Source organism: Periplaneta americana, chromosome 2 (genome assembly GCF_040183065.1).
Source record: "Periplaneta americana isolate PAMFEO1 chromosome 2, P.americana_PAMFEO1_priV1, whole genome shotgun sequence".
In the NCBI taxonomy this organism is placed as follows: Eukaryota; Metazoa; Arthropoda; class Insecta; order Blattodea; family Blattidae; genus Periplaneta; species Periplaneta americana.
Window position 1 is genome coordinate 5,871,570 of NC_091118.1, and position 13,641 is coordinate 5,885,210.

Sequence of the window (13,641 nt, forward strand, 5' to 3'; positions counted from 1 at the left end):
GGGAGGCCGAGACGTAGATGGGAGGATAATATTAAAATGTATTTGAGGGAGGTGGGATATGATGGTAGAGACTGGATTAATCTTGCTCAGGATAGGGACCAATGGCGGGCTTATGTGAGGGCGGCAATGAACCTCCGGGGTTTTCTAAAAGACATTTGTAAGTATAACAGAACTTGCTAGGGACATAACATAGACAAGAAGTTGCAGGCCAATCAAATTCGAAAACATAGGCTGTAGGTAGGCGCTATGTCTAACATAGACCTAAAATTTTGTAGAGTAACTTGTAGCTGGACTACATTTCCTGAAGATCGTCATTTTTCACTTCCAGATTCATTCTTGTGTTATGTAGGGCTACACCGACTGAAGGGTGCATGAAAACAAGAAAGTATTGGGAGAAACTGATGTCCGTACCACATACTGACGTCGGCACAGGAAGTGAATGGAAACGATAACTCAGGCTCATGTATGTCTGATGATAATTATGTAGACAATGTACAATCACAGAAAGGCAAAAAATACCTGAGTGGTGTCCGATATTGTCTGTGTTACAAATTGTAAATGTCTGATTCTATTGACAGGGGTGTACAGGGAAAGGCCTAGGCCTATTGATAGGGCTAGTTTACTTCTTCGCATATCGTGAGATACAAAGTCTGCTCAACTTCACACTTAATCCTTTTGCAATATGGCGATCACAAAGTAGATGACCATTTATTTTTATTTTATTGGATTATTTTACGATGCTGTATCAACATCTAGGTTATTTAGCATCTGAATGATATGAAGGTGATAATGCCGGTGAAATGAGTCCGGGGTCCAGCACCGAAAGTTACCCAGCATTTGCTCGTATTGGGTTGAGGGAAACCCCCGGAAAAAACCTCAACCAGGTAACTTGCCCCGACCGGGATTCGAATCTGGGCCACCTGGTTTCGCGACCAGACGCGCTGACTGTTACTCCACAGGTGTGGACTAGATGACCGTAAACCGTACTTCAGTTTTTCAAATTATCAGTGGCGTACTTTATGGACGTAATTAATAACTTACAAGTTGCTAGGTGTGAATGTCGAGTTCATGCAGGACCAGTGATGCCAACGGAAATGCTTTCTTTCATATAATTAGGTAGTGCGAATAAATATAGGCGTAAAATTGGCTGTAGTATTGGTGCGCATGTGAAAAGCAGGAACACTAGCGGCAGTCAGTGGCGTATCATGTTAATCAGACAGTGAGAGGCGACATAGGCTACTTACTGTGCTTGAAATAGTCCACATGAGATGATGAGGGATCAGTGGCGTATCACGATCACACAATAACACTAATTCTGTACGTTTTACACAGTCAGTGATACCAACATGAACAACTTTTCATATTTTTATTTGAATATTTTCTACAGTAATTTAAAAAATAATTGTAAAGACAATCGAATATTGATGATGATGATGATGATAATAATAATAATAATATTAACAAAGCCTCAGTGGTGTATCAAACTCCAACAACAACAAAGCCACACAACACGAGAGTAACGACAGCCTAGAGCAATGAAGTAACAGCATTACACGCAGAGCAGTGATGCCAACACAACACATTCCAGCTGGTTACTGTGGTATAATGGTATTGCTGTCGTGTTGGCAGCACTGCGCCTGCTCAACTCTGCAGCATGGCCGCCACTTCTGTCTTCTTGTGCTGACGAGCCAGGTCCAGGGCCGTCTGTCCCATCTCGTTCCTCGCCCCCCGCTCAGCGCCATGCTGCAACAGCAGCTGCACCACTGGGGCGCGGCCGTTACATGCTGCATAGTGCAGTGCAGTCCGCTGGCCTGCATCAGGCTCGTTGGGCCGCGCCCCAGCTGCCAGCAGCAGCTCACACACTGCAGGGTACCCACGGTATGCAGCCACATGCAGAGCAGTCCAGCCAGATGGTCGCTCCTTCACATCCAGCCGCGCCCCGGCAGCCAGCAGCGCCCTGCACGTATCCTGGCGGTCTTCACGTGCTGCCAGCCACAAGGGCGTGTGGCCTTCATGATCCTCGGCGTTCACCTGGCTGCCTGCATCCAGGAGCAGCTGCACCCTGTGTGTGTCCCCCTGCTCCGCTGCCCGGTGTAGCGCAGTCATGCCTAGCAAGTCCTTCTGCTCCAGGTTGGGCCTGACCTCAGCCGCAGCTCTGTGCTCCTGCAGCAGACAAAACAATCTGGTCAGAGGAAGCTCAGTCAGCTAGGTGACAGTTCACTAGGCTGAGAGAAGCTGATGGCAGTAGTGATAGTAGCCATGACTACAGTAATGTCAGTAGTAGTGACAGTAGCCATAACTACAGTAATGTCAGTAGTAGTGACAGTAGCCATAACTACAGTAATGCCAATAGTAGTGACAGTAGCCATAACTACAGTAATGTCAGTAGTAGTGACAGTAGCCATAACTACAGTAATGTCAGTAGTAGTGACAGTAATTATAACTACAGTGATGCCAATAGTAGTGACAGTAGCCATAACTACAGTAATGTCAGTAATAGTAACAGTAATTATAACTACAGTGATGCCAATAGTAGTGACAGTAGCCATAACTATAGTAATGTCAGTAATAGTAACAGTAATTATAACTACAGTGATGCCAATAGTAGTGACAGTAGCCATAACTACAGTAATGTCAGTAATAGTAACAGTAATTATAACTACAGTGATGCCAATAGTAGTGACAGTAGCCATAACTACAGTAATGTCAGTAATAGTAACAGTAATTATAACTACAGTGATGCCAATAGTAGTGACAGTAGCCATAACTACAGTAATGTCAGTAATAGTAACAGTAATTATAACTACAGTGATGCCAATAGTAGTGACAGTAGCCATAACTATAGTAATGTCAGTAATAGTAACAGTAATTATAACTACAGTGATGCCAATAGTAGTGACAGTAGCCATAACTACAGTAATGTCAGTAGTAGTGACAGTAATTATACAGTAATGACAATAGCAGTAATGTCAGTAGTAGTGACAGTAATTACTACAGTAATGACAATAGCAGTGACAGTAGCCATAACTACAGTAATGTCAGTAGTCAGTGGTGGCCAATTGGTTGAGGCAAGTGATGCCCGGCCTCAGTCACTGGCTTAAATTAACTCAAAATTTGTGTTTTTATATACGTAACATTATGTATTTGAATGAAGCATGTAACGTTGTAGAAGTATTCGAAAACCTTGTGATGTATATAGACCTGTCTTGCAGTAAAATCTGTTCCTGAGGCCCGAAATCTTCTGGTCGGGTTTAGCTTCCACATTAAATGTGTATATTTGAGGGTTTTAGGTTGCACTTGAAATGCTGCAACTGAGGCACAATTCTTCTGGCCTGGTCGGTGTCCCCCACCCACCATTCTCTTTGTCCCATAGACCGGTCTCTTGTGAATGGTCGTCTGAAAGGTGGGAAGGGATGCGGATAAGGAAGTTGGGGGAACAGTGGTGGCTTGGCTTCCTAAATAAGAGGCAAATAACATAAAAATCCTCGCTGTCTAGCAGGCACGAGCCCACACTGTTCACTCCCCTTGTGTCTCAGTTTATGACTTAACCAAGGGTGTTGTAGTATTGTACTTCACAACTATAGTACGAAGTGAATACGTCCAGTGTTATTGTGTGTTTCGGGAAAATGGAAAGTGAAACAGTTGCGAACAACAATGATGATGTAATTAATTCATTGTTAAAGTATCCTTTTTCGAGAAGAAATGATATTGAAAGAAGGGATGTTTTAAACAAAGATAGACTTATGCCATCGCTAACAATTTTCCAGAAAGACAATTTTAAAACGCGAGCTTTCAATGCATCCTGGTACGGGCAACATAAATGGCTATGTGGTAGTGTGGTGCGTAATAAACTTTTCTGCTGGCCATGCTTGTTGCTGTCGAAGAAAAGAACAGTGTGGTCCACTGAGGGCTTCAGCGACCTGAAAAATATTTCTAGGGCAATTTCAACACATGCTTCCTCAGCTGAGCATATGCATTGTTTCATTACATTGAAACAGTTACTGAAACAAACTCGTAGCATTTCAGAACTACTAAATGAGCAAGAAAAAAATTAAAAAATAAAGTACAATAGTGAAGTGAAAAAAAATCATTAATTGATTTAACGTGTGTTTTGTGTAAACAAGAATTGGCATTCAGAGGGCACAACAAAACCACGGATTCAGTTAATCCAGGCAATTTCAAGGCAATTTTTCAGCTCCTTTTGAATAATAATCCCGAATTAAAGCAACACTGGGAGGGCATGGGATATTTTCGCGGACTCTCAAAAACAGTTCAAAATGAACTGATTGAGTGCATACAAGAAGAAATTCAGCTGTTCATAGACAGTGCAATTCAGAAAGCAGATTTCTTATCATGTATTGTTGATGAGACGACGGATATCACCGAGAAGTCTCAGTGCTCTATTGTTGTGAGATTTGTGGATGAAGAAGGAATAATACAAGAATATTTTCTTGGTTTTTATGATATCGATGAAGATCGAAGTGCTGTGGGATTATGTAGGGTTCTGCAAAATGTTCTTCAAAGATATGATAATATTGACAAAAGACTGGTTGCACAAACATATGATGGAGCTAGCATAATGGCGGGAGAATTGAACGGACTTCAGGCTAAAGTTCGCGAGTTCGCATCTCAGGCTATTTTCACTCACTGTTATGCACACAGACTAAATCTAATATTGCAACAAAGTTGTTCGAGAATACCTGCTGTGAAAAGATTCTTTTCAGTTCTTCAGGGAATTCCAAGCTTCTTTCACAGATCTTCAAAGCGGAGTAGCATTCTGGAAAGAATTCTAGGCAAGGGAATACCAGGACACAGTGAAGTTAGATGGAACTCCAATGCAAAAGTAGTTTCATCCGTGTGTGAACACAGAGAAAAACTAATTGAAGTGTTTAATGAAATAATGGACACACCTGACTCTAATTCAATTTCAGTGAGACAAGCTTTGGGTTTCAAAAATAATTTAGAGCAGTTTGAATTCAAATTTCTATTGCTGGTTTTCGACTACATATTTCAGAAAACTGAAATTCTCTACAGCATTCTTCAGAATAAATCTAATGATATTCAGTTCTGTTGGAATGCAGTGTCAGATTGTCTCTCCTTTATTACAAGAATGAGAAACGAAGAGAAATTCTCTGAACTTTTTTCAAACGTCGAAAGCACTGATTGCGACAAGCATGTAAGGTGTAATGAGCTTCCAGTTGAAAGGAGTGTAACTGGAAAATATCGACAGCTGTATTTCCAGATTTTGGATAATATTTATGTTCAGCTAAACTCAAGATTTTCAGACATGGCGAAGGTTGAATTTATTCAGTTGGGTGATCCATGTCAATTTCAAAACCATCAAGAAAATTTTCCTGTCAGTGCTTTTAATGCGTTGATGGATACTTACGGACAATTTTTCGACAAGTTGAAACTGAAAAATGAACTTGCAACATTGTATTCTCCTCATTTTGAGGACACATTTCGTAAGAGCACAAAGAGTAAGTTAATCCGGTCAATGATAGATTCAGAATCGAAGGAAATTCTGCCCGAGGTATATAAGCTGTTGTGTTTAATAGGCACAATTCCTGCGACCAGTGCTTCCACAGAAAGAAGTTTTTCTTGCCTGAAGAGAATAAAGACATTCTTACGGAACTCCATGACTCAGGACCGACTTTCAGCATTGGCCATGGCTTCGATTGAGGCTGAAATATTGTCAAAGCTGGGAGAGGACGACATGGCATGATGACGTCATTGACAAGTATGCGAAGAAGAAGGAGCGCAGGGTCAACCTATTGTATAAATAGCAACTTATTTGGTGAGTGACATTTTATTATTTTTATCAACAATAATAATAATAATAATAATAATAATAATAATAATAATAATAATAATAGTGTAACTACATAATAATATTTTAGTAGGTTAATTTACGACGCTTTATCAACAACTTAGGTTATTTAACATCTGAATGACATGAAGGTGATAATGCCGCGGAAATCAGTCCGGGGTCCAGCACCAATAGTTACCCAGTATTTGCTCATGTTGGGTTGAGGGAAAACCCGAAAAAAACCCCAACCAAGTAACTTGCTCCGACCGGGAATCGAACCCACGCCACCTGGTTTCACGGTCAGATGCGCTAACCATTACTCCACAGGTGTGGACCATAATAATATACTAATCAGCTTACTAACATCAGTAATAACAGGAAAATAATAATAATAATAATAATAATAATAATAATAATAATAATAATAATAATACCATCAATGAAAAAATCTATATAGGAATTAGACCTACTTAAACTAGTTACATCAGGCCTCACTGAGGATTTCAGTCACCGGCCGCTACTGTCAGTAGTAGTGACAGTAATTATAACTAAAGTAATGCCAGTAGTAGTGAGAGTAGCCATAACTACAGTAATGTCAGTAATAGTAACAGTGACTACAGTAATGACAGTAGTAATGACAATAGCAATAACTACAGTAATGTCAGTAATAGTAACTACAGTAATGTTAGTAGTAGTGAGACTAGCAATAACTACAGTAATGTCAGTAACAGTATCTACAGTAATGTCAGTAGCAGTGAGAATAGCAATAACTACAATAATGTCAGTAACAATAACTACAGTAATGTCAGTAGTAGTGACAGTAGCATAACTACAGTAATGTCAGTAGTAGTAGTAGTAGTAGTAGTACTAACAGTAGCAATAACTACATTAGCAGTAGTAATAGTAGTAGTACTTGTAGCAGCAGCAGTAGTAGTAGTAGTAGTAGTAGTAGTAGTAGTAGTAGTAGTAGTAGTAGTAGTAGTAGTAGGCCTACTAATATGAAAACTAAAATTAAGTTTGCTCTCCAACTGCAGCTGGTCGCAATCTCCATTGTAACAGTTTGTATCAATCATTGCTCATAACTGTAACCATGGCAACAGCTCACACTTACTGCTGTCTTCTGGCGCTCCGCTTGCAGTTCCTCTACAAGCTTCTTCACTTCTTCTCCCTTTGCCTGCAATTCTTCTCGATGGAGTCGCAGTGCTTCCTCTTTACTCTATAATTAAAAGCAAACCTGGTTGAGAAGAACGTCAGATGTCGACAACTTGATTACAAACGTTATTACTATGATGATGATGATGATGATGATGATGATGATGATGATTTTATGATTATAAGTATTATTGTTATTTCTATCATGATTAAAAATTATAATGATAATTATTATTATTTTTATCATTATTAAAATGTGTAATGACTAGGCAGCGTATTTTTGTTCCCAAACGTACAGCGGATCAAGTAGTTTCTTCTGGTACACGTATTACATCACGTGACTGCATATGCAGGGTAGAATTGCAAGCAGGTACCAAAGACTATGAATCACAGTACAATACAGGCATTTCCATTGTCAATATTGTTTATGTTAAACACCAAGTTATGACTACATTGTGATCTGATGCTAATACTGAGTAAGTTGCATTTTCATTTAGACTTCTGCGTTAATATTATTTTAATTTATGAATCCATGTTATATTGTACTGTATGTCTATTTCTTTAAATAATTTTGTAAGTGGGCTCGTCTCTGAACACAAGCTTGTCCCATTTCCATGTCACTAGCTGCAGCTTAATTTAATTTAACATAATTTGTAAACTATACACTTTCTAACAGCAATATTTCTTTATTTTTGTTCTGTTCTTTCTTTCAAAGGAATGCCTCCAGCAAGATCCACCTTACACTCGGTTATATTGCAAACTGGAAAGGACTATTTCTGCATAAGAAATGGAAAGATACTGTGTAAAGTAGAACTGAAAGTGCGAAAACGCACTGGTATCAAAATACATCGTGTGACACTAGAATATGAGGGACATTTGTCGTTGTTTATTACTTCATCAACTTCGGACGCAGATGTTAGTGACCAATCTGACTTTTTACTGATTTATATGAAATGATGATCTGTGCTGACATCCCTTTAAGAAACTCGAAAATAAATACTTTAAGAACTTCATTAGAAGTATATGAACAGAAAAGTACCACGAGAGTCAACAATGCATGGGCATTACCTACCGTTGTGCTGAATTGCATATGTAATACTGTGGGCAACAACAAAATATGGGTGTCTGTAGATGAGAGTATGGATAGTGTAGGGACATACGTTGCAAATGTTGTTATTGGCACAATGTCACCTGATGGTCCCGGAAAGAAATTTCTACTGACATGCGAAATGTTAGACGGTCTCAAAAGGCTGTACCCAAACATTATTCATTTCACTTATTTAGCAGCAGAGGAAATTCGTGCTAATTTCTGTGCTGTTCATACTTTTATTTCTAATATTAAGAAAGTATTTTTGAAGGCTTCATCAAGAGTGTCTAAACTTAGGGATATATATTATTTTAATGTACCCAAGTACATATGATATTTCCATGCAGATATTCTGTGTCATCATACGATGAAAGAGTAATCTCCGGCGCGGGGATTTGAACCCGGGTTTTCAGCTCTACGTGCTGATGCTTTATCCACTAAGCCACACCAGATACCCACCCCGGCATTGGACAGAATCATCTCGGATCACGGCCAACTAGTCACTCATAACGAGTGCACCTCAGCACATGTGTGGACTTCAGTCCTACGTTCATAGACATCTATGACGTAGTGCAGAGGGCGGCCTCTAGAGGGAACCCAAGAGTTGGAACTTAATCAGAGATGATTCTGTCCGACGCTGGAGTGGGTATCCGGTGTGGCTTAGTGGATAAAGCGTCAGCACGTAGAGCTGAAAACCCGGGTTCAAATCCCGGCACTGGAGAGAATTTTTCTCCGTTCCATTACTCTTACATCGTAAAACTCAGGGAGATAACACCATACAGTTAATGAGCATCATGTTTACTATTATGTTCTATAATATATATTGCATATACTTCTTCAGTATTATTATCGACCTAATTATATTTTCTGTCATATGAGCCTTTCAGAGCAAAAGTGGTGTAAGTCAAAATTGGATAATGATGCAAAAATTCTGTAAAATACAGCGCAAAACAGCAATTAATATGGCCTTCTTGCTATCCACTGACTACTAATAGTTTAAATAAACTGAATATTAATTGCTACTTTGCGCTGTACTTTACAGAATATTTACTTTAACCCTCATTACCCATTTTTGACTTACACCACTTCTGCTCTGAACGGCTCACATGCAGCACTAACATTTTGTAGAGCACTAGTTTCGCAGTGTTAGTGCGTTTGTGTCGTTAAAAAGTATCTAGACCGACCATTTCAATTTAGTAGCAATGACACTTACAGCTGTCATACTCCATTATTATTCTGTACCCAACTAGGTTATACCTTTCATAGCATCCTGATGTAAGCATTTAGGGTCAGAGTTTGAACTCTAAAACTTCAGGATATACTAATCGATAACTTTCCTAACTTGTTTGGGAAAGAAAATGCCCTGCCTGGCACTGATTGAATGGAGGACGTAAAATCCCTCATATCTGTAACCATGGTAACAGCTCACACTTACTTCTTCCAGCTGGCGCCTCATCTCCCGCTCAGCCTCCAGCTGCTCCTGGTAACTCTGTAATATAAACAATTCTGGATTACACAAAGCTCAGATGATAGTCTGACTTGAAGCAACAGGTTTCATGAAGGAATCAAGCTGATGGTCCGGTATACAGCATCAGGAAATGAGACAACAGCTACCAACGTATAATGTATGTGCAAAGCCTTTAAAGTAAAAACTCTCATCCTGCAATGGTTTTCATTACAGAATTAAATAAATGTTACAAGCCATCAAATAAATCGGACATCTGCAGGAACATAATCTTCATTTTCATTATGAACTCTTAAGAAATGCGCCACAGATCGATCGAATACACTACCAGTACATACTGTAATTCTAGATCGTAGGCTAATTCGGATATTCGTAAGGCCTAAAATAAACGGGCCGAGGGTCATCTAGATGAGTGGCCGCCAAACTTCTTGAAGATGGTACCCATTTTCGACTGAGACTTTTATTGCCCCTTCCTACACCACCGTACATATACCCCATTCGTAATATTTAAATCCGTGTAAAATCGAAAAAATGATATTACTGAAAACCAGTCGACAGCAGCCAACTTCTAATGTACCATACTTACAATATGTGAAATCTGAATATGCAAGCCTAATTTCCAATTTATTCTATTTTTCTTCTTAGACGTGCCTTCCTTGGTGATATATCTTTAAAACACTTTGAATAAAGCTTGCAAGGCTAAGATTTTAACAGCCAGAGATAAAACCGACAAATTTTTAAGGAAACTTGATTTCTGGTTTACAAAAATAAATTTGATTAATCCTAGTGTATTAAATAAATCATGGTAAATTTAGCTATGTCCAGTATGAGACGACAAATACCAAGTTTCCTTTTGCAGACGTGCAATTAAGTTTGAACAGTTTTAAACATTATTTTACTATTTTCCTGGAGATACTCGAAAAATTATGACAGCCACAGATGGATAATGAATCCGATTTTAGACAGAAGAGCTGAACTGACTGAAATCCCACACAATATTAAAGAAAAACTCATTCAAATATACATATACCTACTTGTGAATCCGGAATGATGCAGTAGAGCAAGTGGACAACTACTCAAATACTTGGGGTGTGCTACAAGCTGCTGCCAGGAAGTCAAAAGGAGGATAGCAATGGCCAAGGAAGCTTTTAATAGAAAAAGGAGCACCTTCTGCGGACCTCTGCAAAAAGAACTAAGAAAGAGACTAGTGAGGTTCTTTCTGTGGAGTGTGGCATTGTATGAAGAGGCAGGAACATGGACATTGCGACTAAATCATTAGAAGCATTTGAGATGTGGATATGGAGAAAAATGAAGCATGTGAAATGGACAGACAGAATAAGAAATGAGACTTTTCTAGCAAGAGTGGGTGAAGAAATAATGATGCTGAAACTGATCAGGAAGAGGAAAAGGAATTGGTTGCATCACTGGCTAATTTCTCTAATCTTAACACAATTCTCGGTTTCCTGTAACTTAGCTACGGTACCGCCTTTTTTTCATCGTAAGGATATTGGCAGCAGTTTTACTGTCATTACACAGTGATATATAATGGAATACCCACTCTTATTATTCCGTTAAGTTCCCATTTTGAACACGTTTTAGTGCCTGCGTGTCGGCCTATTTTGAAGTTTTTCTTGCTTACTGCTCCAACCTTTAATGTACCTTCAACTGTACAATTACTTTATCTGTAACCATGGTAACAGCTCAGCACTTACTTCTTCCTGCTGGAGCCGCAACTGGTGCTCTTCTTCATATTTCTGTCTCAGTTCTGCTTTCTCCTGTAACCACAAAGGAATCAGGTTCAACGTAGCCTAGCCAGTAAGGTGACAGTAAGTTTATGATGAGAAACAAAATAAAACACAACCAACTACTGAATATATTGTTCTAAACAACACGACATTTTTAATTCTGTGGCCAGGAGGAAAAAAGTCTTTAGTAAAAATTTTATACTTTTCAGGAGAGCAGTAGAAAGATTGAAATTGGTGTCAATTATAGAGTTTTTTTAATTAAGAGGTTTTTCCTGGATATTATTTGTTTATATTTCTTCTAAAATAAGTAATGTTGCTCATTTAACAATTTTCTTGATTATTTCCAAAAATAGCCGCAGTTAAGCCCTTTTAAGACTAGAATCCAAACTGAGTACAGCAGAGTATTTAAACATAAGACCTTTTTCATGTCAAAATAAATGAGAAGTGTAAATTATTAGGAATCTAAAATGGGTCTTAAGCAATTATAGGACTGTTTACCCTGGTGTTTTAGGTTTTAAAAGGAAAGGGCATCAGTATGTCATAAAATGGCTAAAATACAAGTTACACCTTTTTAATAGGGAAGCATGGAAAGTAAATTTGTGATGGTTTGTATGGAATAAAGTATTAAATTATATTTTTAAGTCCTTTATACTGTGTGTGGTCGATTCAAAATGTATTTAGGACATTTTGTAACACTCTATAAATCCAGTCAGGAGTCTTATTTCACTTTAGCCATTTTACCAGATTGTAGAGAATTGTTTCCGCTTTCAGAATATATAAAAATCTTGGTTTTACAAAAAAATTACGTAAGACCTTTTTCCTCCCGGCCATAGAATTGCATCTTCACATTTTGTACACAGTTACAGATCGGTCTTAAGTCTTTTCCAATTTCCCACACACGTCACCCATTTTGTGAATGCCTGGTAGGAGCAAATAGTTCTGTGGAATAAAGCCTTAACTGTGACCTAATCTAAGGTGTTCAGCAGTAACTGTAAATACGTTAACTGCTGAACTCTTACCCTTTCTGATTCCTCTTTCAGCCCTCTCAATTCCTTCTCTTTCAGCTCCAATCTCTCCTTCAGCTTCTCAAGGTCGTTGCTGTCCCCTTTCACCTCTTCTTTCCTTGCCTCAAGACCATGCAGTGCCCACGAGTCCATCCTCTCCTTGAGGATTCTCACCTCCTCTACGAGAGGAAGCAGCACTCTAACCTGACCCTCCAGGGTCTTCACCCTCTGCTTGAGGTCATGAATGGGATTGGGTTTTGCCATCCTGCACACCAGAAAGCAAGAACAACAGTGAAATCTTCATCTATCTTACCTAAACTGTGAGGAATAAGTGGCATCACAGCTTTCAAGGCCACTTCTGTCTATCAAATACTTCACTTTAGTCAAATATGTTATCAAGTACCTATGTATAAATTCGTTTCTCAAAGTGTTGGACCAGAATAATACAGCTTCACTGACTGATGTCAAGGGCTTGCCTCAGAATAACATAAAGGTGGGGATAAATTATATAGGCCTACCTTCCCATGTTTAGATAAATCGTTTCTAGGCCTAGGTTACTTAACTTGCATTCCTGATTTTCTTTTGTTTGTAATTTAGTACAATATTAAATTTGACATATACAGTAGAAAATTGCAACAACTTTGGAAGTTTGTGACCGTAGGAACCTACAGTTGCTCATTTACACATCTTGGAATATTAGCAATACTAATACCATAATCATCAGCGGCAGGCATTGCTAGCATGTCACCTTTTATCTACGAAGTTGCAAACATCGTTAAGAAATAAGTGAGGGCGCGCTTCCATTCTGGGGCAGTGGCATTTCCTCTAAGGTTAGAGCCCAGTTCAGGTATTAATACAAAATTAGAGACTAGAAAATATTGAGAATAGGACGCATGTTTATATGGCATTTGTTCGATTAATACACACACGCCTAAATTGGGCTCTAACCTTAGAGGAAATGCCACTGCCCCTATACGGAAGCGCGCCCTCCACGAAATATTTTGTCTGAAAAAGGCAACAGTCTTTAATATTAAGATCGACCAAATACTTACTTGGAAGGTTAGGAAAACACGAAGTACAGCAACTACTAAAACAATACGGTTTAACAAATGTTTCTACGATCTCACAACAATCCACGTATTATCGGAAAACACAAGCGACTAATAAGATGCCACAAAGAAAATAAATAAACCGCTAATTCTGTTTCAAAACGAATAATAACACACACACTCCTACTTCTTTCCACAATTGCTACGCAGACCGACGCTGACATATAACTGAGATACAATGCTGTCAACGCTAACTATGTAAAGGAATTTCGTGAAATATAAAATGGAAGAAAAATAGAAAACTGGAAAGACTGAAACGTGTTGACTTTT

At 38.8% G+C, this 13,641-nt stretch overlaps 1 protein-coding gene across 2 annotated transcripts; it reads right to left on the minus strand.

Annotated features, from left to right (window-relative positions):
• Positions 1 to 1,352: 1,352 nt before the first annotated feature.
• LOC138712056 (ankyrin repeat domain-containing protein 6-like) lies at positions 1,353 to 13,543 on the minus strand. Of its 2 annotated transcripts, none has more exons than XM_069843459.1 (6): positions 13,315 to 13,543; positions 12,278 to 12,527; positions 11,226 to 11,288; positions 9,484 to 9,537; positions 6,921 to 7,025; positions 1,353 to 2,163 (listed from the first exon to the last, which is right to left on the minus strand). In XM_069843459.1, the coding sequence occupies exons 2-6, from the start codon at positions 12,524 to 12,526 to the stop codon at positions 1,642 to 1,644; spliced, it is 993 nt and encodes a 330-aa protein (XP_069699560.1). In that variant the 5' UTR covers position 12,527; positions 13,315 to 13,543; the 3' UTR covers positions 1,353 to 1,641. The 2 variants fall into 2 exon arrangements, with proteins under 2 accessions (XP_069699560.1, XP_069699554.1); XM_069843453.1 differs by having other exon boundaries at positions 6,915 to 7,025.
• Between the last annotated feature and the right edge of the window lie 98 nt (positions 13,544 to 13,641).

Bases quoted from the DNA above. Each gene is read 5' to 3' on its own strand.
- LOC138712056 (XM_069843453.1), bottom strand. From the start codon at position 12,526: ATGGCAAAACCCAATCCCATTCATGACCTCAAGCAGAGGGTGAAGACC. The intron at 9,538-11,225 runs GTAAGTGCTGAG...TTTATATTACAG, and splicing joins TGCGGCTCCAGCAGGAAGAA to AGTTACCAGGAGCAGCTGGA. The intron at 2,164-6,914 runs GTGAGCTGTTGC...TGTCTGCTGCAG, and splicing joins GCCAGAAGACAGCAGTAAGT to GAGCACAGAGCTGCGGCTGA.